The 25,000-nt window shown below is 34.9% G+C and overlaps 4 protein-coding genes across 8 annotated transcripts; 2 read left to right on the forward strand and 2 right to left on the reverse strand.

Annotated features, from left to right (window-relative positions):
* Positions 1-7: 7 nt before the first annotated feature.
* Positions 8-2,363, forward strand: LOC125780247 (tudor domain-containing protein 15-like). The gene is made up of 3 exons (XM_049462165.1): positions 8-246; positions 1,225-1,819; positions 1,880-2,363. Exons 1-3 carry the CDS (start codon positions 154-156, stop codon positions 2,032-2,034), a joined length of 843 nt encoding a protein of 280 aa, XP_049318122.1. The 5' UTR covers positions 8-153; the 3' UTR covers positions 2,035-2,363.
* Positions 2,364-5,481: 3,118 nt separating this feature from the next.
* LOC105221908 (uncharacterized) lies at positions 5,482-16,379 on the reverse strand. 5 transcript variants are annotated; one of them, XM_011199052.4, is made up of 12 exons: positions 15,934-16,379; positions 15,656-15,863; positions 13,984-14,073; positions 13,489-13,627; positions 12,364-13,429; positions 12,085-12,309; positions 10,205-10,295; positions 9,701-10,147; positions 9,501-9,632; positions 8,619-9,434; positions 8,350-8,481; positions 5,482-6,092 (listed from the first exon to the last, which is right to left on the reverse strand). In XM_011199052.4, exons 1-12 carry the CDS (start codon positions 16,017-16,019, stop codon positions 5,937-5,939), a joined length of 3,588 nt encoding a protein of 1,195 aa, XP_011197354.2. In that variant the 5' UTR covers positions 16,020-16,379; the 3' UTR covers positions 5,482-5,936. The 5 variants fall into 5 exon arrangements, with proteins under 5 accessions (XP_011197354.2, XP_011197353.2, XP_011197352.2 ...); XM_011199051.4 differs by having other exon boundaries at positions 9,701-10,295; positions 12,085-12,285; positions 15,934-16,378; XM_011199050.4 differs by having other exon boundaries at positions 9,701-10,295; positions 15,934-16,378.
* Positions 16,380-16,712: 333 nt separating this feature from the next.
* On the forward strand, positions 16,713-19,382 carry LOC105221905 (cleavage and polyadenylation specificity factor 73). Its single transcript, XM_011199046.4, has 7 exons — positions 16,713-16,908; positions 16,971-17,034; positions 17,096-17,193; positions 17,262-18,291; positions 18,354-18,615; positions 18,671-19,116; positions 19,174-19,382. The coding sequence occupies exons 1-7, from the start codon at positions 16,844-16,846 to the stop codon at positions 19,261-19,263; spliced, it is 2,055 nt and encodes a 684-aa protein (XP_011197348.2). The 5' UTR covers positions 16,713-16,843; the 3' UTR covers positions 19,264-19,382.
* On the reverse strand, positions 19,299-21,048 carry LOC105221906 (cleavage stimulation factor subunit 2). The gene is made up of 4 exons (XM_011199048.4): positions 20,799-21,048; positions 20,646-20,724; positions 20,161-20,584; positions 19,299-20,102 (listed from the first exon to the last, which is right to left on the reverse strand). The coding sequence occupies exons 1-4, from the start codon at positions 20,854-20,856 to the stop codon at positions 19,419-19,421; spliced, it is 1,245 nt and encodes a 414-aa protein (XP_011197350.2). The 5' UTR covers positions 20,857-21,048; the 3' UTR covers positions 19,299-19,418.
* Between the last annotated feature and the right edge of the window lie 3,952 nt (positions 21,049-25,000).

A 25,000-nucleotide genomic window follows, 5' to 3' on the forward strand; every position in this document is an offset into this window, starting at 1 on the left:
GCTGGCGCTGACGGCGCTCTCGCGGCCAGTTGGGGCCTTGGAGAGGACGACGAAGATGCCGCCATTGTTGAGTTGGAGCAAAGTTTTGCGTTGAATTATTGGCATACCACTGACGAAACCAAACGGCAAAAAGACAAAAATAAAGATAAAGAAATGGAAATGGAAAAAACAAAAGAACTGGGAAAAAATAAAGAAATAGAACTGGAAACTCACAACAGCGTTAGCGTTTCCCAGCGTTCAAATCTGGTAAGTTGGGTTTTGGGAATTTTAGTTTTGTAGTCTATAAAATTAGTTATGGAGATAGCCAACATTCTCTATTAATATGTGTATATAGGATAAACCATTCGTACGGTAAGACAAAAAACAACACTGAAGTCTTAAGGCAGCCAGTTGAATAAGATGGGTCGTTCAATATGTGTATAATGGAAATATTTTCTCTTTAAAATAAACCGAGGAGGTAGTAATTTTTGATGAAATCATTAATGGAACTTATAGAATAGCAGTACAAATTCTAGTCCTAACAATTATTCTAGGGATAATAAAGCAAGAAAAAACGTTAGCTTCGGCTGCACCAAAGCTATAATACTTTTCTCAGGTGCAATATAGCATAAATGATATAAATAGATATTTTTCTTGATGTGGATCGGTCAGTTTGTATGGCAGTTATAAGCTTTTGTAGTCCGATCTGAACAATTTCTTCGGAGACTGTAATGCCACCTTAGACAGAAATCCATTCAAAATTTCGTGAAGATATCTCTTCAAATTGAAAAGTTTCCCATACAAGGACATTTGTTTGATCGTTCAGTTCGTATGGCAGCTATGTATATGCTATAAAAGTTCGATATTGGTGCATCCGACAAGCTGAGCTGCTTTTTGTAAAGAAAAAGTCGTGTGCAAATTTTCAGATCGATATCTCAATAATTGAGTGAATTATTCATATACATATATACAAACAGACAGATATATATTGGTCAGCTCGTCACGCTGATCACTTATATATGTGTGTATATTATTATATGGTCTCAGACGTTTCCTTCCGGGTATTACAAAGTTAGTGGCAAACTTAATATACCATGTTCAGAGTATAAATATTAACATAATTTTTCTTCGTGTGCACCTTTGACTGCTGCTCTACATATTTTGTACACAATTTTGAACTCTCTATCAGTTGAGTCCTAATCCAAACACTAAAAATCCTTAATGTCTTCTTATTGAACTTTTTAGGTGATGGAAACATCGGCATTCGATCGATTCTACCCAAATGAAACGTCATCGGTCTTCTCACACTTCAGCGGCATTGAATGTTTTAAAATGCCACAAATACCAGTGGGCAAACGTTCCTTCGAATGCAGTGTTGTCTCTATTGTTACGCCGACAATTGTACAAATTCTACCACATCTCACCGAATTCGAATATCGCGAACTGGAACTGCAGAGACGCATCAAACATTTGGTGAAGTCCGCACCAATGCTCACCGAATACGAACCGCGCACCATTTGCCTATCACAATACCAGAAGGACAAGAAATGGTATCGCGCACTAATACGCTCCCACAATCCCGTCGCCAAGCAAGTGGATGTGCTGTTCGTTGATTACTTGAACACGGCATCGGTGTCGATTACACAACTCAAACAATGTCCGCTCGAATTAATCAGTTGGCCATTGCGCACAATACGCGCCCGCCTCCACGGTCTGGTACCGAATCCGCGCCTGCGTGAAAAAGACATACGTCAAGCCCTGCAGAATATTGTACTCAAGCGCACATTGGTCGCGCGCATTGTCAAAGAGCCGAAGCGCCTTGACAACTCGACAGCTATAAGTATGACAGATTTCATGCGTATGGATGACGTTGGTGATTTGAACTCCGCCACTGTTTCAGGTGCCATGACTGGTTCGGGCCCCTATCAGCACAACGTGGATGACATCATGGAGGTGCATTTGTACGATCCCGACATTTATGCACGTAAACAGAGGGACGCTCGCATCTATCAACCACTTATACAGGATAGTTTCTATTCTTATAAAAAAGTTTAGAAAAATATATGCAAAATTGAATTGCAGACTTAATTACATTTTACCCTACTATGGGTATGGGGCATAAAGATACCCGTATATTGACGTTTATAAATGAATTCGCTTATTATTTCATTATTTTATACTATAAATTTCATGATTTTCTTTATTATTCATAATGTTCGGTTTGTTGCACGGGAAATGAAAGGTGTGAATTATTAAACATTCCCAAAATATTTGTTATATTTTATTCTCTCTGAATATGAGGCACATTTGCATTTTTCATTATACATTTATTTTTATTGATACAGAAATAAAAAAAGTTTGAATATTTGACATAATATATATATTATTTGAAAACTGAATTTCTTTCTTATTGGACATTGTCCAGTAGACATAAATCGTTAAGGCTAAAAATCTTGTTGGTCGCAAGTTGTCCAAGTTGTATACAGGAAGGTGAGGTGGAAACACCCAGGTACACTTTCTTCTCCATTGTTCAGTCTGTGCAAGACTGAGGTTAAAACATCTCGACAGTCTTACTTTCTGCAAACCAGGAGACATTGCCGGTTTTAGATACCAAAACATGCCGGCGTTTTACGCTGTTCTTAGTGAAAACCCTGTCCGGATCGACCTCTTAACCTAACGTAAACCTAACCTAACTCTCTGCGACAAAACTGAGAAGACGTAGTTTAGGGCCGGCCGATGGATTGTCTTGTATACTCGTATAGCGAACAACCTCTTTTTGCCTTTTCATCAATTATTATCGGCACTTCGAGGATGATGTTATGGCTCAGTATATTGATCGTAATCGCGGTCGTACGCAGAGTGCAGATTGTCAAATCTTTGTGGTTGTTAATTTACAATTTGCACTCCTTCGCCCAATCGATGAATAGAGCCACTGTGGATTTATTAGCCGAGAGTGTGAGGCTTCTAAGAGGGTATAATGCTGATAATCGCTCAGATAATTCGTAGTCCATCTGCAAAGCTAGCAGGGAGTGTAGTCCTCTAGTAGCATTATGTGGTTGACCATATCAAAAGCATGTAATAGGTATGACCCTACTACTGGATTCGTCTTGTTGTTTTCGTTGTAGCGTTTATCTCGACCATGTTTGGGTATAAGGATCAGGTTAGTTTTCATCGAAATTATCTAACGGAAGACCTAAAAATCGTACTCGAATCATAGGTAGTAGGGTGTTAGATGAGAGAAATTCTATGGGCATTAAAAGAGGTGGTTAGAGTCATGCGGGGACTTAGTGCTACATCCGTAGATATGTGGTAGGCAGTGAAGTAGTTTATAGTCAATTCAGTGAAGCCGACATAAAAGGCATGCACTCCACTTACCAATGATATTTGGATGCAACCTTATGATGCGTACGCACCAAAACATCCTTTCGTGGTCAGATTGGACTCAACGCTGGTGCGGACCAGGAGGATAAAGGAATCTTAATGCTAGGTGTTGTTCAAGTTATAATATTAATTACAGGAAAGAATATCATATTTCAAATAGGAACTTCAATATGAAGACGACATACCTGTCTTTATCCATACAAGAACTAGATTTCGAACGATCTGTTTTTATACTATAGTGATCCGATCTGAACAATTTGTTCGAAGGTTTTAGAGTTTAGCTAATTTTCACGAAATTTCGCGACGGTACCTTATCGATAAAGGGACTAGAGTTTGATCGGTTAGTTTATAGACCAGCTAAATCTGATAGTGGTCCGATATAAGCAGTTCCGACAAATGGTTCTTGGGTAATAAAGGACGTGTTCAAAATTTCACTTCGATATCTCAAGAACTGATAACTGACGGATAGACAAATGGATACGGCTAAGTCGACGCAGTTTACGCTGATAATATATATATAGTGAGCTCACCATAAATCTAATGATTTGGCCATTGATCAACAGCAGCACGGACAGTTTCTATTGGTATTTTTTGCGGCACTCCAAGTTTCTATGGGGTATTCGACTAGCCGTATTCTCCAACTCTTACCACAGACGGTCGTTCAATGGATTCCAACCTGGACTACCTGGACGGCCAATTATCTGCAGCTATGAAACCATGAATACATTGTAGTGAAGAATGCAGTCATGTATAGAAGTTCACGCAAAAGGGGAAAGTTCTCTGAGCGCCATTCACTTGACAGTGGCCAGAAATGATACTTTTACATATGACTCAAGCTGCTCACGACTTCCGGTCTTTGACCAAGTATCCTCTGGGTAGCCTAAGAACATCCATTTGAAGGCGATATAATGGGAGAAGGCAAATCATTCCCTCCCTAGATTAGTGCGCTGGGGTGGGGACTCGTCACATAAAAAAACACCCCTAATTAAAAGAACGCAACAGCCTCGGATGAGAGAAAGTCCTCTCTCGCCGAACCTGGCTACACATGGAATCTCCAATTCATGCCAAACAGCGATAAGGAACAGCGACTGGCGCGCTGTTGTAAACCCTAACCACGTAGGGGGTGTCTACGACAATAAAGAAGATTAAAACACTCTTCTCTCTCTTCCACCTATTTGCATGCCCCGCCAACCCCACTCATCTAACACCCTTTTCCCTTTGGTCCGACCCCGTCGAAACGCACGTTTTCTGGGTTTTCCGCCAAATGACGTCGTCGATAACCTAGATAATCATTATCATCCTTATGGGGGTTAGATTAATTTGGACACATGGTGCCGAGTTGACAGCCCTAGGCCGAATAAATACCGGATCCGTTCCGGTTTCTTAGATCCGACTGTCGTGGAAACGAACTTGCGTATTTGTTTTCTGTAAGCGTTGTAAACTTTGTAACAGAATTTATGTGAAGACTAAGTATATACTTTATAGGGTGTTCAACGTTTTCTCCGAGGTGTTACAAATTGCGTGGCAAACTCAAGTTTATAAAAAAATATGTATATCAATCCCCAAGTTGTAGCCCCATTTGGCTTAGATTAGATTCGATTATTGAAAATTATTTTTGTTATTGTAAATAAAATAAATTGCATTTTATTTTGCTTGATGTTTTGTTTATCTTCACATAATCACCTGCTTTACATACACACGTATTAGCAATATAAATACATACATATACATATAGTTAATTGGCTTCTTTACAACTTAGTAAACAAAACTGCAATGCAGTGCTATGCAATGTGCTATCTAAACAAATTGACATTTCTTAGTTAATCCCAATTCGATTTGAATTAATTATTGTAATTATTTATATGTGTTTGTTCTGTATTGCTTCGAGACTAGTCCACGTGTGTACTAAATGTAATAATTAATACTTATTAGCTTAGTATGTATGTGTGTGTGTATTCGTCAACAGCAAATCAAACATTTGAAAACTTACAAGAATTGAAAACGATATGCCACATTATAGTTGCTATTATTATCGATAATAACACATTCGCATGACAATACAATGCAGTGCGGCGCAGAATTAAATAGGATAAAACAAAGTACGGACAAAAACATAGTAAATGTATGTAATATTTGTATATATATTTTATATAAATATTAGCTGTCACAATATACAATACTTAATACTCTCTTAATCGGTTATAATTATGCTGGATTTAACGCAATAATAAGAAAGGGTGCATAATTTAACAAATCTGGAGAAGGCTTAATTCTCCTGGCGCCATATGTGGCATAGTTACATAATTTATATTTTATTATTAATAGTATTACTACAGACGAACTCACTTTAATTGCCACAATTGGGCCTAAAGGCGTATTCGTTTTTAGTTTTCGTTTTAGTCTTCATTTATTATTTGACGAAACAAATGTTTAGTTTTAAACTTCGTAATTGGCGCTAATGCTGTTGCCATCTTAACCAATATCACTTTTCTTGTTGTTTTTGTTATTTTTTCTTTTTCTATTTGTTTTCTTTTAATCAATAACTATAAAATTCAGCGTTAAATATGTAAGTAAGCTTAGTCTGCGATTGCTGTGTACGGTAAGCTGCTGTGTTTCGGCTTTGTTTTATTGATAAACACTTTAATGGCACCGTTGAAGTCGGCGCTCACCATGACATAGCCACAACCTTTTTTATGCTGTTCCACAAGCGGATCCGGCTGATGGTTTTGCATCTGAAATGTGAGGTTATAATGTAGTAAAGGCAGGATCGCAAATTGCATTAAAAATTAATTCAATTAACAATGTAATTATTTTTTCAATTAACATTGTAATTAATTTTTTTTTGTTTTGTTATCCTGAAAATCTTAAATAAAATTAATTTTAAAATTTTAAAACCCAAATGCGGTATTGAAAGAGAAAAATTTGTTATCCCAATAACCGGATTAAAAATTTATTTTACCGGATGAAAAAAAAAATAGTTCCAGAGTTATAATTAAATATTTAAAAAAGAAGTTTTGTCATTAAAAATCTTTTAAAAACGATAGCTTATCTTTAAGAAATATGTATGAAAGTCTTTGCTGTTTTATACCTTTTCATTCTAACTTTTAATTTGAAAAATAATTTTTTAATTTGTTACTGGAATTTTTAAATTAAAATATATTTTCTTAATTTTTAATTCAAGATACTTCAGATTAAAAACTAAATTTTCAATTTTTAAGATTAAGTTTTTTTTCGGATTAAAAAATTAAGGTTTCAAATCTTAAGTTATACTATTAAATTAAAAATAAAATTTTAAATTTTTCATCCCAAAAATTTTGGATTAAATTAAATTTTCATTAGAAATTAAATTTTAAATGTTAATTTTTTCTATTAAATTAAAAATAAAATCCAAAAAATTTTTAAATTTTCAAATTTAAAAACTAATTAATTTAATTTAAAAAATTAAATTTGATATTTTAATTTTACTATTAAATTAAAAACAAAAAACAAGTTTTTATCCCTAAAAAAATTGGATTAAAAATTAAAATTTCAAATTTAAAAAATTAAAATCAATTAAATTAAATTTGAAATTTTAATTTTACTATTCAATTTAAAAAAAGAAAATTGTTTAAAAACTAAATTTTCAAATTTAAAAACAAAATTTCAATACAAGATAAAATGTTTAATTAAAATTTTAAATTTTAAGTTTAACTATTAAAGGAATAATATTTTTTTTTTAATTTTCATCACAAAAATTTTGCGGTAAAGATAAAATTTTCATTAGAAACTAAAATTAAAGTTTTAAGTTTTACTATTAAATTTAAAAAAAATTTAATTTTGGATTAAAAAATAAAATTTCAAATTTAAAAAAATTAAAATCAATTAAATTAAATTTGAAATTTTTAATCCAAAATTAAAATCAATTAAATTAAACTTGAAATTTTAATTTTACTTCTTCTTAATTCTTTTTTTTAATTTTACTATTAAATTAAAAAAATTTGTTTGAAAACCCAATTTTCAAATTTAAAAATTAAAATTTCAATACAAGATTAAATGTTTAATTAAAATTTTAAATTTAGAATTAAATTAAAAATATTTTTCTAATTTTCGTCACAAAAATTTTGCTTTAAAGATAAAATTTTCATTTGAAATTAAAATTTTAAGTTTTGCTATTAAATTAAAAAAAATTAATTTTGGAATAAAAATTAAAATTTCCAGTTTAAAAAATTAAAATTTCATTAGAATTTAAAATTTTAAGGTTTACTATTAAATTAAAAAAAAATTCCATCCCAAAATCACAACAAATTTAGGATTAAAAATTAAAATTTTAAATTTAAAAAAATAAATTTTCATTAAAGTTATATTTCAAATTTTAATTTTACTATTAATTTAAAAAAGAATGAATTTATCGCCACGAAAATTTTTGTTTAAAAACTAAATTTTCAAATTTAAATTTGTAAAAAATTTAAAATTCTAAAAAAAAATTTGTAATGAAATTTTAATTAAAAGTTTGTTTTAACTTTTTAATGCTGATTCAATTTTTGCCTCTGAAGGTTTTAATTTAAATTTTTAATAAAAACTAAATTTAATCAAATTTAAAATTTCATTTAAAACTAAATTTAAGTTTTCATTAAAAATTCAATTTCAATTCTAATTTTTTCTATTAAATTAAAAATAAAATTTTCAATTTTTCATGCTAAAAATTTTAAATTAAAAATTTAATTTTCATATTTAAAAATTTTAATTGAAATTTTTATTTTTATTTAAAATTTTTAATTTAAATTTTCATTAAAAATTAAATTTTACTTTTACGATTAAATTAAATTTAAATTACACATTTATTTTAAATTTTTTATTCTGATTAATTTTTAATTTTGAGTGCCAACAACTTGGTTTTGAAAATTTAATCTTTAATCTAAGGAGTTGGGATTAAAAATTGAAAATCTAATATTTAAACAAAATTTTTTTTAATAAAAAATTAGAAACAATAGATGTCTACGATTTGCTAACCTTTTCACTGTGTCCAATTTCGTCCGGCTCCGATTTTATGATGGCCTCAGGATGTGGCGCGAAAATGGCGCAAGTCACTGTCGCATTGTGCGCCTTAATGCCCTCCCAAAAGTCACTGCGATCGCGCCGCACCTGAAAAGTTGAAGAAAATATGATTATAATTTGCTAATTTCAGTTATTTAATATTTACGATACTAGTACGTTCAATTTTAGAACTATTATGCAATGTTTGCAGTTGAATAGTCTATTCGTCTACGTCTACTACTCACCGAGCTTAGTTTCGAGTAATCGTGATTCGTTTTCCAAATATATATGCACTGATTTTCCGAGCCAGCAATTATATACTTGCCGTCGTGACTGAAGGAGGCCTTGATTTGCGACGAAACATTCAGATATCCTTTATATTTGCAGGATAAATTTAAGTCACGCAAATCATACAAGCGCACACGGCTGTCATTGGATGTGACAAGTATCTTGTCCTCGCCCGGCATCGGCTCGATGCCACTTATTTTGCGCCCAATGCGATTTTTGCCACGCGTTGAACGCACATGTATCTGTGTGTGATATTTCAGCTGATCTGTGTTGTAGAAAATACAACGTCCATCATACGAGCCGACCACAGCGAATTGGCCATTTTGACAGAAATTCGCCGCCGTAATTAGTTTAGTTTGACCGTCCACTTCGTTCCACAGTGCCACCTTCTTGTCTGGTATATTCCACAAGCGCAATTTGCCATCCAAACTGCCGCTTAGGAAATAGCGATCGTCGCGCGGATGAAAAGCAATTGCCGTGACAAAGTCAATGTGTTGAAAGCAGCAGAGACACTCCTTGCGCGATATATGCCACAAACGTACAGTCTTATCCATCGAGCTAGACAGTATGAAATAGTTCTTCGACCACGACACGTCCAGCAAGTCCGAGGTGTGTCCGATATACGTGCAGAATGCTTTCGGCATAAATGGGCCGGTGCATTTCTCAGCAGCGGCCGCCATGGCGATCGCCTCCTCCGAATGTTGCGACACAAGCGATTCCTGTGAGGGTGTAGGCGATGACTTCTGATCTGCATTGTATTTGGTACGCATATCCTGTGCAAAGATATGAACATGAGCAAAGGAAGCACATAAGACTTACTAACAAAGAAGCGCACTTACTTGGAAGAATGGATAGGCGTCTTTTAGTACCCATATGCGTAGCACTTTGTCTTGACCAGCGGTTGCTAGAAGACGACCACAAGAACTGAATTTCATGCACCAAACAGCACCGGTGTGTTCGCCATACAAGTCCTGCAGAAAAGCGGAGAAAACAAGCTTACATAACCACACCACTCTGGACCATTCAAAGCGCTACCAACCTGCACGTGTTGCAATTTAGTAAATTCATATGGTCCCTTATTCGTAGATGATGCTTTTATTTTGATATTCGCCTCCGGATTCATGACATCCGTTATGTCGGCAACGTCCTCTTTGTGCCGCGCATGTGACACCTCAGAAGCCAGCGATTTAGCCTTGTCCACCGTCTTACGCACAGTATAACCGAGGAAACGTTTAAAGCGCGCCGTCTTCTTCTTCAAACGACTGCCATCCTCCGCTTCGCCCTCCTCCTCATCCGGCGGTTGACCCTCACTGCATGGCGGTATACCAATGACGCTCTCCTCATCAGATTCCTTTGGATTCACCTCGAGATGTGACGTCAGTTTCAGTATATGCAACGACAATGGATTCCAACCCTCGGGTACTGGTGGCGATCGTACCTCCGACAATGTCATATTTTCACCGGTATCTAAATTTTTGACGGGAACCTGTTTGAGTATTTCAAAATCGGTTAATTGTTTGCCAGAACTAGTGCGCGTACGCACATAGATGTTCATCTGCTTGAGAACATCCTCATCGCCAGCGGATTTGCGACGCTCCTTGTCGCTGCTTGCACGGTACACAAGTGAGGGATACCTGCAAGGTGACAAATCGTCCGACATTAGTTGGCGGTATATTTAAATAATAACAACAACAGCAAGAATCAATTTTATAAGCAATCTAAATGAACTTTAGCAAAGTCTAATTGCTCAAGACGTTCGATAAAAAGTGGCCAAAATACACAAGTATGTATGTATGTTAGTAAAGCTATAAGAAGCGTTTACAGCGAAAATATTATTATTTACATGTACAAATATATCTCTTGTGCACCAAAAGTATGTACATTGAAGTGGTGAATGAGTTCTGAGCCATAAAAAGTGATAAAACAAAGAGGATTGAAACACTAACTTGATCTTCAAGTGCCACGGCCCTTTCAACGTGGTCAATTTGTATATAATGAATATGTCAAAGGGATTGCTGTAAGAATTGGAGAATTTACTAAAGTTCATTTAAATCCTTTATATGTCATTAATGATTAGAAAGCTTTGAATGGCTTGGACGAATTAATAATGATTTTTTGTGATTATTGAATTAAAACCTTCTTAATTGATATTACCCATGAGATGACTAACTGAGATAGCTTACTGCTCTGCTAGGAAAACAATTATAAAACGTAAAAAAATGTTCAAAACTTCAATATCCGAGGGGTTGGATAAAATATATCAAACAGATATTTATACCGCCAAGGTTTCAAATAATGGATTAAAAGAAGAAAATATATTTAATTGCACTGAAGCTATAATACTCTTTACAACTACAAGATTTCATACTCTAACGTGATTTTGATCAGTCAGTTTGACGGAGGGCGAGGCTGACCGACGGAGAGACAGGCGGACATGGCTCAGCTCGTCATGCTGCTTATTTATAAATATATTTTACAGGGTTTTCGAAGCTTCCTTATATGTGTTATAAGCTTTGTGGCAAACTCAATATACCCACATATAAATGATTGATTAAAAAAGAAATATTTCATAATTACATAAATTTCCTAATTCCAAATATCTTGATTAAAAATCATTTTTAACCTCAAAACCCGGATTAATATTTTTAATTTTGAGTTTAAAGTTATTTAATAACAATCATATAATTTAGAAAAGAAGTTATTTTAAATTTTTAAAATTTAAATGTTTTCGCGTTTCTGTATTTCGTGTTCCATTTTCAACTAGAGCTCGCATAGAGGAGTCATATTCAATACTCTAGAGCACTGGTCGCCAAACTTACTCATTAAAGCGATTTATATTTTTCAGAAGTTTTATTTTTGATTTTGGGATTTCAATTCTTAATGCTGAACTTCTTGAATTAGAAATTTAAAAAGTAATTTTTAGTCACAAATTTTTGTCAGTTTGCATTGCAAAAAGAATTGATATCTTAAAGAAATGGAAATTCTTGAAATTAGCGTATAACCTAAAAAACGGTCATAATGCATGTTAATTCAATAAAAGTAAATGGAAACAGTTTGCTTTGCATAAACTGATATGCTGTCAAAATTTCGTAACATCGGTTCATTTTCATCGTTAGTTTTGTCTTATGGTAGCTATTTCAAGTTTTATAGGTTATGTAAATTAAACTTAATTTGTTGATGCCCGGAATGCACACAAAGGGTTCAGATTAAGTTTAATAATGACTGTTGATTTCGTATGCAAAATTGTTTATAATTAAAATTTAGAAATATTTAGGGCACGTTCGCAATTCCGTCAAATGCCAAGAATATCTAATGTTTGTCTGCGAACATTTGGCTAATTTGATAAGTTTTGATTGAACATTACTTTAATTCCATAACTTTAAGCAAAATAACTATTATTCCAAAATCGTTGAAATTGCTTACCTTGTGGCGCTACCCAAACTGTTCGAACCTGTACCAGCCAAAATGGGACGAGCACCGTCATCCATCAGAATTTGTTCGATGCGCTTGATCTCCTCTTGCGTAGGACCCTCAGCTTTATTGCACGCCTCGTCGCGTGGCTTAACGACACAACCACCTTGTGTGGCCTTATATAGATTGAGGCCTTGTGAGGGATCAATAGAACTGTAAATAAAACCAGCAGCATAACTTATTTTAAGGCATAACATTTGTGTAGTTTTTTCAATAATCTTGATTACATACAAGTATCTAACACGTCCAGGCGCAGAATTGCTTTTTGCCGAATTCGATGGACTAGGCTTCGAGTAAACCGATGTTGAACTATTGCCTAGTGAATGTGAAATACGATTTATAGAACCGCCCACAGTGGCTGTAGTGACAGGCCGTGTGTTGCATGTGGAAGTTTGTGCCAGTGATGCAATGGATGCCGATGCGATGCCCGTTGACGTTGCCATAGTCATGCCTGGGCCTAAAGGTATATTGGTAATACCCATTGTGAGCGCATTCATGCCAATACTGTGTGTTCGGCCTCCAGCTACAGACATATGCAACGCTGAGCTATTTATTGTTGCTGTACCGATCGGTACCGTGCCAGCATTCGCACTTGCCATTACGTTTTTCTCTTTCCAAGATCGCTCGATTTCCTCGGCAATGTCATCACGCAACTTCTGTTGTACATCGAGCACACTCTTCACGGAACGTGTATCACTGTCAGTATCCTCTGTGTCTGGAGCACCGGACGTGTGCATCGCCTCATTCAAACTATACTGATCCGAGGAACTGGTTGATTTGCGAGACTTTTTCTTGCGTCGCGGTGGCGCAATCGGTCCGCTTGAAGTGATCGAATCAGTTGTTTTCGAATGTGCCAATTTGGTGCTCGCAATCACATCAGGCTCTTGAAAAATTATCTTGCTATCGCCAGCCGGCCTTGTTGCAGCACCTGCTGCAGCACCAATTGTTGTTGTGGATGTTTGGCTATGCGTTGGTGATGGCGATGGTGTCGTATTGTATTTGTTGTTCATGCGTGACGTATTACTGACACGAGGTGCCGCCGCTGCAGCAGCAGCTGCTGCAGCCGCAGCATTCTGTTGCTCAACCAAAGCCGCCAAATTATTGCTCGTGGATGGTGCCATAATACCCAAATTTTGCTGGAGCTGTTGCTGCTGTTGTTGTTGCTGTTGCTGCAAATGTTGTAAGTACATTTGTTGTTGCTGTTGCTGCTGCTGTATCTGTTGTTGTTGTTGCAACTGATGTGAATTCGTAGAAGCGGTCGAATATGCAGCTAGCGACTCACGGTCCACGCTCATAGCTGTAATAAGAAAGGTGGAGTTCAGTAACTGCGCACAAAAATTAGCAAAACTGACATACCTGATGGATCAATATTTCCTGCTAGTATGCGACCAACACGACCCAATGAGGTCATACTTTGTATGCTCATGGTGTCATTCTCTATCACCTTGAACGGATGCGTCGTGCGATTCGTAAAAACGCCATCTGTGGAACTATTCTGTATTTGAAATGAATATATGAAATTATATAAAATTACTGTTCATAACTGAAATAAGTTCTGCTGTAGAATATGAGGTTTGCAAAAAGATTTGACTTGAAATTGAAGCATTTTTTTGATATTATGTAATAATGTAAAGTTAAGTTGCTCTTAAAATCAATTATCTTAAAACACAAACCTCATATGAAATACATACATATATGAAATTGATTAGAAAGTTATGCTAAATAAGTGATATAAATAGTTAATATTGCATCGGTACAAGTAAGTGTGTGATTATTTATAATTAAGTTATTAGATTTGTATAATAATAAATAAATTAAGTAATTGAAAGTAAAAACAGTTTGTGATAATACCTGAGAATCAGGTGTGAGTGTGTTTCCAGGATTATCATCTTCATCATTTTGCATGCATTGACGCAATTCGTGAAAGCGCTGCCTACCAAACTACGTTACGAATTTGGTCATTGTTGTTTTGTTTGTTACATGATTTCGAAAGAGGATATGAAAATAAAAAAAGAAATCGTAAATAAAAGTATAACACAATAACTGAATTTAAACAACATAAAAAATATCTACAATCAGCAAGCGAACAAAGAAACAAATTAACAAGGAATAAAAGTTATAATTATGTCTAGTGATTTCACTGATTGTGATCGAAAAACATACTTTAAAATAAAACATAAATATTTAATTACACACAGTTATTTAAACGCATTTCTTAAATAAATTTCCGGTTTTGTGCTACAATGACAATTAAAAATAACAAATATCAACATTGCGATCGTAAACGCTCCTTACATATTGTTGTTGTTAAAAAGTCCCACTTTCTTCATACAAAAATAAGAAAAACATTAACTTCGGTTGCATACACATACACTTCACAAATACAAAAGATTCTACACAAGAACTTGATTTTTATCTCTTAGTTGGTAAGGTAGTTATATGCCACAGTATTTCGATCTGAACAATTTTTTGGTGATTATTCCTTAGATTATAATCCAAACCTAATTTTGTGAAGATATCTTGCAAAAAAAAATTCAAATTGTATATGCTATAGTTGTCCGTTGAGGCGGTTCTGACAAAAAAGCAACTTATGGGGAAAAATGATGTGTATAAAATTTCAGATCGATATATCAAAAACTAAGACCTCCGCAATAAAATTTAATACACTAAAACAACTTATCTAATTCTAAAGGCTCCTTTGTACTCCAACAACTCAGCGTTTTTTTTGGCATTAGTTCCTATTGAAAATCATTTCAATTAATCAAGCGTTTTTAAGTAAATAGATGAAATACATATATACTCGGCTATAACCGCGTAAACGGTGTCTACGCCAGCAAATAATACACAAACAACAAATTTTTGTGTACATAGGCATAAAAATATAACTTATCTAATGCGAGTTCAAGTATGTAAGCGAAAACGTAGCCATGACATAATTGCACACTCATTAAATGATAAGAATTTTTTAGTCTCACCCGGCGTCAATACGTTTATTGTTGGTATACAATAAAAACAACGTATTCAATTTTAAACGAACTTTTAATTTTAACGTTTATATGCAGCTTGTAAACACATGCTGCTATATTACACAAAGAAAGTTGCCTTACTTCTATGCTAATTTATTTTTATTATCACAAACGTTTGGCTGCCGACCGCTTTATAAAAGTGGCACCAATCAATTATAAAACAAATCGAAGTAATGGGTGAAGTAACAAAACTGTTAATTTATGTAAGGCCCATAGCATATCCGAATATGGTTTTGAAAGTGAAATCGGAAGCACTTCAATAACTAATTTACATACTGATAGTTGAGCTTAGTCAATGAACTTAGGGCCCTTACAATTTCTATTTATAATAATTTTAGTAAAATAACAAATATAAATATATTTGACCAACTAGTATATTTACAAACGAACTGCCAAACGTAAACAATTGCATGCAACTAACGACATAAACGAGAGGCAGCAACTTAAAGAAAATTTCTATTGTGGATGTCAATTGTCAATTAAATGTAATTTCTTACCAATACTGGCTTAGGTTCGACAAACATGTCTTGCTTGGGACCGCGCACACCCAAGCTGAGACTGCTTGTCGGACTGCTGGTAGCTGGTGTTACACCGCCTATTGGAGTTGCATCGCTGTCAGATGAAGGGTTCACACGCACAGCAGGTTCTGGAAATATAAATCCATCCTGTGCTTGTGCGCCGTCAAGTGATATCTTGCATTTGCGACTGCGAGAAATAATATACCATTTAGCATGTTAATATTAAACATCTTAAAACCCGCACGTAATATACAAACCTTAATGTTGATAAACGATTTGGCGTTGAATCCTCCGCGTCGAAAAACTCCTCAGAACTATCCGAATCAGTTTCTGGCTTACTCATTTTATTAGTTCACTTTTCCAGTAGGTAGGTACAAACTGGTTAGCACTCATAAACTTTGATTATATCTAGCAATCTTGTTTTATATATTCAACACTCATAAAATTTCAATTTTTACGTCATTATTAAAAATTTCATTTCGCTGCAAACTCACATCTAGCTAACTTTAGCCTGGTACAGAAAATACAATTTTTAACACATTTCTTTACAGTTCACGTTTAGTTTATTGTTTAGAGGCAGAGCTATTAGTTATTTAATTGGTATGCACAAGAGATTAATTATATTTTTTAGAAAACTATGCACAACTGCAAATTTAGACTCAAACAATAGAGAAAATGAAAGGGAGTGACGGCTATTGAATGACACATAATTGAGCTGCTACTGTGAATGGTTTTGCATGAAGCAGAAGAAGCAAAGAATGACGCGAGCAAAACAAATGTAAAAAACAATCCACTCTATCAGAGTTACCTGTGTTTGATAGAAAAAATTGTTTGAGAAATTTTGAAAATTTGCATTTATTTTCTAAAATTTTTTTTATCGACATTTATAATATCACCTTAAGTTGGTTTGTTGCAAAAAAAGGTACATAAAATGTACAAAAATTCAACACATTGAAAAAAAAAATGTAACTGTCGGAACAAATGTTGGTCATTATGATTACTTGTTAACCCTTAACCAAAATGTACACAGCTGTTTTTGACATTTGCGGCTTTTACTAGAACGGCTGGCGTCCAAATTTTTATGTTATTTGCCATTCTCTATTTGCTTCTTTAAACGCGTGTTTATTTTCAAGAAATTATAATAATTTGTATTAAACATTCACTAAAATGTCACAACGTAATGATGATAGAGTACCGGCAGAAGAAAGTGACCTTCTTCAAATTAAGCCACTGTAAGAAAAAAATAAAAATATACTCCTCTATGTATGTAATTGTGCTAATGTCTTCATTTTAGTGGGGCCGGTCAAGAAGTTGGAAGATCTTGTATAATGCTTGATTTTAAGGGAAAGAAGATCATGGTATTTATTACGAAATATTTGTATTTAAACATAAACCATAGTACAATTGTACATTATATAGCTTGATTGTGGTATACACCCGGGCCTATCCGGTATGGATGCATTGCCTTATGTAGACTTGATAGAAGCTGATGAAGTTGATCTCCTCTTTATATCGCAGTAAGTAATAGAAATAACTACCATAAAAATCACTCACATAGAACTAATTGTTGTTTCATTATGTATAGTTTTCACTTGGATCACTGCGGTGCGCTGCCATGGTTTCTAATGAAGACCAGTTTTCGTGGGCGATGCTTTATGACACACGCCACGAAAGCTATATACCGTTGGATGTTATCGGATTACATAAAGATTAGTAACATTTCCACAGAGCAAATGCTCTACACTGAAGCCGATTTGGAGGCGTCTATGGAAAAAATAGAAACTATAAATTTCCACGAAGAACGTGACGTTATGGGTGTACGCTTTTGTGCATACAATGCAGGACATGTACTCGGTGCTGCTATGTTTCTAATTGAAATTGCCGGCGTGAAAATACTTTACACAGGCGACTTTTCTAGACAAGAAGATCGCCATTTGATGGCTGCCGAGATCCCACCTGTTAAACCCGACGTCCTCATAACGGAATCAACCTATGGCACTCATATTCATGAAAAGCGCGAAGATCGTGAAAACAGATTTACATCATTGGTGCAAAAGACGGTACAGCAGGGTGGTCGTTGCTTGATACCGGTCTTTGCTTTAGGACGCGCTCAAGAGTTGCTACTTATACTAGACGAATATTGGTCACAGAATCCTGAACTGCATGAAATACCCATTTACTATGCATCATCGCTGGCTAAGAAATGCATGGCTGTATATCAAACATATATTAATGCCATGAATGACAAGATACGACGCCAAATCGCTGTGAATAATCCATTTGTGTTTCGACACATTTCAAACCTGAAAGGCATAGATCATTTCGACGACATTGGCCCCTGTGTTGTGATGGCGTCACCTGGTATGATGCAAAGCGGTTTGTCGCGAGAATTATTCGAAAATTGGTGCACAGATCCGAAAAATGGCGTCATTATTGCTGGCTACTGTGTTGAAGGTACATTGGCTAAAACCATACTGTCTGAACCAGAAGAAATTACGACTTTGGCGGGACAAAAGTTGCCATTAAATATGTCTGTGGATTATATTTCATTTTCTGCACATACTGACTACCAACAAACCAGCGAATTTATACGGCTACTAAAACCTCAACATGTGGTAAGTTTACTTTACGTTTACTTTTATAAATTTTGTCTAGTATAAATATCTCAATCGTATAGGTTTTGGTTCATGGTGAGCAGAACGAAATGTCCCGTCTTAAAATGGCACTGCAGCGTGAATATGAAGCCGATACTACCACAAACATCAAATTCTACAATCCCCGAAATACACATTCCGTGGAGCTATACTTCCGTGGCGAAAAAACCGCCAAAGTAATGGGTAATTTAGCGGCTACAAAGCCAGAAGTTGGTAATAAATTATCTGGAGTTCTGGTGAAACGCGACTTCAAATACCATCTGCTTGCAGCTTCTGATTTGTCGAGTAAGTTATCTGTTAAATACGTTGACAATATTTGCATTAATATAATTATTTTCAGAATACACCGACATGAGTATGTCCGTTGTAACACAGCGTCAATCCATACCCTGGAATAGTTCGTTAAGCACCTTAAAGTTACTGTTGGATCGAATTGGTGGTGCCGGCACGACAGAAGTACTAGAGGAAGAAAAACGTATTCGCGCATTTAAGTGCATCGACTTATCGGTGGAGGGAAAAATAATTATAATGGAGTGGCAGGCAACGCCCGTTAACGATATGTTCGCCGACTCCGTACTCGCTTGCATAATGCAAACTGAAATGGGTGGTACTAACATTAAGGGCACCACGGCTATAGCCAAATCGGATCGCACACATTTTAATGAATGTTTAGTGGAAACACTGCAGGATACATTTGGCGAGCATTCAGTACCAAAAATGTTCAAAGGCGATGTTTTGCCCGTTACAGTGGCCGGAAAGCGCGCCGAAGTGAATTTGGAAACACTGGTTAGTTAAATAATATGCCCAAACTTATATATTTGTTAACTTTTATTTTATTTTTAGCAAGTGCATTGCCCGGAAGATGAAAGTTTGCGACAAATTGTTAATACGGCAGTACAAAAATTACATCAAGCCTTGGTCACCCTGCCATAAGCTACAATAAATATGTATACAACATTATTTCTATAAATTTTTTATTGTGTCTGAAAAAAACCAATTATAGATTACATTGGTACCTATTATTAAATTGGAAATAGTTAAGTCATATGTAATCCAGGTTTTCATTTAAATAGTGAATATATTGGAAATTAACGCTGTGTGCTCTTTGCGATCTGCTCCTTTAGTACCAAAATACTGGCGCGTTGCTCCGGTGGTAATTGCGAAATCTGCTCATCCGATAGTTGTAACACTTGCATAATAAGTGCGGCTTTTTCCTGATCCGTTGCATCGTTTGGTATGCCACAATTCGAAGCTAAACGATTTTGCAGCTGCTGCTGAGCTGTTTGTTGTTGCTGTGACATAGTGGGACCTGGTATGCCCGGTGGTCCAGCTGCGTTTCCACGAAGTCGGGGGTCGATTTGTCGTTGTCGAGGATCCGTTGGGAAAGACGGTTGTGGATTAACCTGTTGTGGTGGCATCTGCCGCTGTGCACGTGGATCCATGTGTGGTGGCGGTACGGGATTCGGCATAGCGCGCATATCTTGGTCAATATTTCGTGCCATGCGCGGATCCATTTGCCTTGGATCCAGGTTGCTGGGTCCACCTAAACCAGGACCACCCATAGCGCGTAAATCAATATCACCACCTTGCATTACATTGAAATTCGGACCGGGTACGGGCATTGGGGGTCCTCCAACTATTGGCGGCGGCTGCGTTGGTTGTGGCTGTGATTGTTGCATAATATTTGATGATATACTTTGCGATTGTACATTTCCAGACAACGGATTTCCACCAAGTACAGGTGGCATCTGATTTGCTTTGAACAGCATTCCCTACAAAAGTGAAAAGCAAGAACTATATGTACGATTACATTTATAAAAGTATCCTTACCAATGCTGCTTGCGGGTCAACTATGCGCATTACAACCATTGATTGCAATAAAGCATATGCAAGTTGTGGATTTAACATCAACATTTGACGAGATTCTGAAGGATTGTTTTGTATACAAAGCTTCATATGCTTCATCAACTCATACATTTGCTCTGGTGGCAAAGATGCCACGGTCTTTGTGATAATTTCTGGTGCCTGATCTGGATCACAATGTTCACCATAGGGATTCTCAATTTGTGGACCTTGCAGCAGCTGTTGCATCTCCATGCGAGACTTTTCAGTACAAGCGTTGTCTACACGTAGTGTACGACCACCGATTTCATAACCATTTAAATTACGCATTGCACTAAGAGCCGTTTCCTGATCTTTGTATTCACAAAACCCAAAACCTTTAGGCTTTCCACTTTCACGATCAAATACTAGCCTATATATGCAGTATTATTAGTTATAAAAATTCACAATCGGCTTGAGGGCTTTATGCTTACTTGAGTGAGAGGACCGGTCCCACTTCACTAAAAATCTCCTTAAGTTTCTCCTCCGTTGCTTCATACGGAATATTGCCCACTATTCAAGAAATGTAATTAGTATAGCGTATAGTTTACCATTTCTTTAAAGGTAAGGAATATTTAAAAACTTACCGAAAACTGATCGCATGGACTTGTCCATAATACTTTGTTCGGAATTTTTATCCGCCATGTTTACGTTTTTTAGGTCTCTGTAGTGCTTTTAAATTTAAATCCGCACTTTCACTTTTCTAAAATTTTCTAATAAAATTTCAAGCAATTTTTAGATGCTTTAAAATTTAATATTTTTTCCTATATATCAGCGGCAAATCATACAGCTGAAAACGACTCACGTTGACAACAAATACAGGGCTGCATTAAGTGTGGTATGTTCAACGTGCACCTATATCATAATTAGTTTAAAATATTTTAAGTAAATATAAACAAAATTAATTTTCTTTTGCAAAATTTGAATATAAAGTTATTAATTAAACAAGTATCAAGAATAAATAGTAAAAAAAAATTATAAATAAGAAATAACTTGTCAAATGACTTCGCTAAAATATATTTTGCTCATACCAATGATTTATTATATTTAATATTGGTTATAAAATTATAAATATTGTTTATTTAAAATAGGATGTAAAAAAATAATATATAATTTTTGTTATGTGCTATAATTTTTAATCGTTGAACACTTGCTATGATTTGAATACTTGAACGTAGCTGTAAATTGTCTATTCGCGAGCACTCTGTGTCGGCCATTGTCAAAATGTGTACTCTATTACTACACAATATCTAGACGTTGTCGTAATTTTTCATTTCGGTGCAGAATATTTTCAACTGAATTAAAGTTAATTATAGTGTTTGGAAATATGCAAAAATAGTGAAAAACACAGCACAAACCAGTGTAGTAATGATTTGAACTGAAATATGTAGATTATAACCAAGATTAGTCGTGAAAATCGCATGTAAAAATTCTTTTGTGTGACTTATACGAACGGGTCTCCGTCGGACGGCCTCGCAATCGCATACACAAGTAGCAGTTGAAACGTTCGCATTACATGCTTTGGAAGGAGTGTATGGGGCTATACGTAAAAAAAGAAATAAAAAATTGTGTCATTGAACGTCTGTGAGTGACAGGAACGAACTCTAATAAGGAGGAGCTACGGTAGAACTCAAGGATCAGCACCTCATATCGACTGCGGTTTAAGGTCGATACCAGCACCAGCACAGTAGTAACAACACACAAACAAGTTAACTTGGACGCAATAACTGGGGTCATAACAATTTGTAACTTTTTTAGTTAAAACAATGAGAACAAGAAATACCATTCCATATCTTTCTGCTGTATCATAAATGCGTGAGTGAAGAACGGTGAAATAAAATTCAATTATCTTTGTTGCTTTCGCTACGTTCCATGACTATATAAAAGTAAAAACGCGTTATTTCCGTTCCACACAATTTGTCGCCATCCCAGTTTGACCATACTCAGTGTACTCGTTCCAAAGACATTTGTAATGCGAACATTGCTATGTTTAATTATGTGAACACCCCTTGAAAACTATGAACAAATTTGTATAGTGATATAAAAAATAACTAAAAAAGGAAAATAAGATACTGTGTTGTAACTCTGTGTATGTGTGCTGAAAATTATTGAAAAACAAAAAGAAAAAATCTTAAAAACATATGTACATAATTATCTACATATGCAAAAAGCAAACCACTAAAAAGGGCAAACAACTGAGTGTGGAAGTCATTGAAAACGATCACTCTTATAAGCGGTGGGAGGTGAAGCAAAAACACTAACAGAAAGTGTAGCATACACGTTCACAATACTGGAAGTGGTAATGGTAAGCTTTGGTGGAGTTAACCAGTTGGACATCAAATATATACATATAAGCGAACATATTTATCATTCGAATTGTTTGTTAATTTATAATCAGATCTCTGCATGCTTATTTAGAGGCACGTGTTATTAATTTAGTATGAAAATCAGTAATAATATAATTCGAATTGCTTTTAAGTTTTTGTGTCTATGTGCTACTAACAATTGTATATGTATTGATTCTACTTAACGCATCGTGTGGATTCGCAGATGATGAATTGAGTGGGAGATGTACTCCTTGATGTTTTTATGAAAAATCAATAAGGGTAGTATCTCAAACTCATTACTGTTCACACCGTATTTTGTATGACCAAGTAGCTTTGCCAAGATTATCCAAGTTTCGCTTGCTTCTTTTTCAATTTATTGTGTATGTGTGTCTTTATGAACAAACCTATTGGATTATGCATAAATGTTTTTTTTTGTGACATTAGAAACGGCAGAAAATATTAAATTATTTATTAGGAACTACCGTTTCTCGACATTTCTTACATATGTATATCAGAATCTACCTGTTCCTTTTGCTTCTCATATTTGCTTGTTCTCCCGGCTCACCATTTTGGCTGTGTCGTCTTCCATTTCATCTGTGTATAATTCCATTGGTACATTTCGCCTCTTTGTTGTGTGTACTTCACATTTCGTGCTTGTATTATTATTATTCGCCACACCATGTCAGAGCTACTTCATTTGAACATATCTACATATCTAGGTACTTATTAAAGTATATAAAAATTTATATATGTACATAAGTACGTTCATACACATTGTTGAACATGTATTTCAAGCTTTAAATGTTTAACTTTGTTTTTGTTTTTATCTGGTACTTTGTTGTTCGTTTGCTTATTCCTCTTGTTCATTTAGTTCCTTAATCACAGGGTTTGCATGTGTTCGTTTGCTTTTGCCGTCATTATTATCGTCTGCTGCACCCCATAGGGTATACATACATACATATATAAATTGATCGCTGAAGATGCGCATAGTAAAAACAATAACAACAATATAATAATGCTCAACCAGTGCTCCGCCTGTATACTCACGTATGTACGTATAAATATGTGCCTCATTACCTTCTGTCAAAGTTGTATATGTGTAAGTATAACCTGTGTGCTTCAATGTGCACTTCACCATATACATATGTAGATTGAGTTCTCTTTCCTGCCCCATGCTTTGGTTTTTTCTCGTCACCAGAGAAATATGCATTTACACTTTCAAAGAATAAATGCTTATCGAGTTTGTATTTAAGGCACTTTATTGTCATTTTCCTCCTGACAAACTCCTTTACTCATATTTAACTTACACATAGCCTTCATAATTTTTTTTACAAACGTTCATACTGATATGTGTATTGATATATAGTCCACATAGTAGATAATTTCTTGGTTTAATAAACAGTACATACTCATGTGCATTTGTGTATACATATAATACGTGTATGTATAGAATCGCAGTTCATTCTCATCTTCAGCTCGGGTGATCGTTTTCATAAACTGTTTTTCCTTTGATTTCTGTTTTGTTTTCACAATCGTATGCCTTCCTTCGATCAGAGGATACGATTAATTGTACTCCTTTTGACACATTTTTACCAGTTATCATCGAATCGATTTAGCCTTTCAGCTACAACATTTATAATTTTGTGGTTATTTTATGTGCGAAGGTATGATGACTTTAGTAGCGGTTATTCATGTGATAAACGCCATACAGGGTAATTTAAATATAGTCGATTAGGTATTCAATTTGAAGGTCACACTCGAATAACGACCCCAATCGTTGTTTATTTTATTAATTCATATTTTATTGAGTCGGCAACAAGCATATGAGAAATGACATACCTACAAGTGTTGTATTGAGTTTTGGTAACAAAGAGTAAGAATCTCTGTTATTGAATAAAACTTCAAATTTATTTTGTGGGCTATAGGGTAAATTAACGTGGAAAATAGTATATACGTAACAACATACAATGAAGTTCTCACTAAAACCGCTGATAGTAGTCTAATAGTATGAAAATTTTAAACTATTTTAACATAAACTTTTGTGACAAAATTAATTGAAAATTTTAAACTATTTTAACATAAACTTTTGTGACAAAATTAATTGAAAATTTTAAACTATTTTAACATAAACTTTTGTGACAAAATTAATTAATTGTAAGAAATTGTTAAGAAAAATATACTCTTTGTTTACTTTAAGACGTAAAAAGGGTATAAAATTTAAATTTTAGCAAGATGAGACCGTCAGAGATCTGTATATACGGAACTAAGTTTTAGAGATCCCGATGCGAAATTTTGCCCACGTCCTTTTCACACCAAAAGAGGGGCATTACATATTATATGTATGTATATAGCATACCGCTGCTATACAAACCAAGTCCTCGCATGAACATCTTTTTTATAAGAAGAGGGTTCTTCACGAAATAAGTCGCAGCACTATAGAATATAGCTGTCATACATACTGA

The sequence above is a fragment of the Bactrocera dorsalis genome, unplaced genomic scaffold (assembly GCF_023373825.1).
Source record: "Bactrocera dorsalis isolate Fly_Bdor unplaced genomic scaffold, ASM2337382v1 BdCtg316, whole genome shotgun sequence".
Taxonomy (NCBI): Eukaryota; Metazoa; Arthropoda; class Insecta; order Diptera; family Tephritidae; genus Bactrocera; species Bactrocera dorsalis.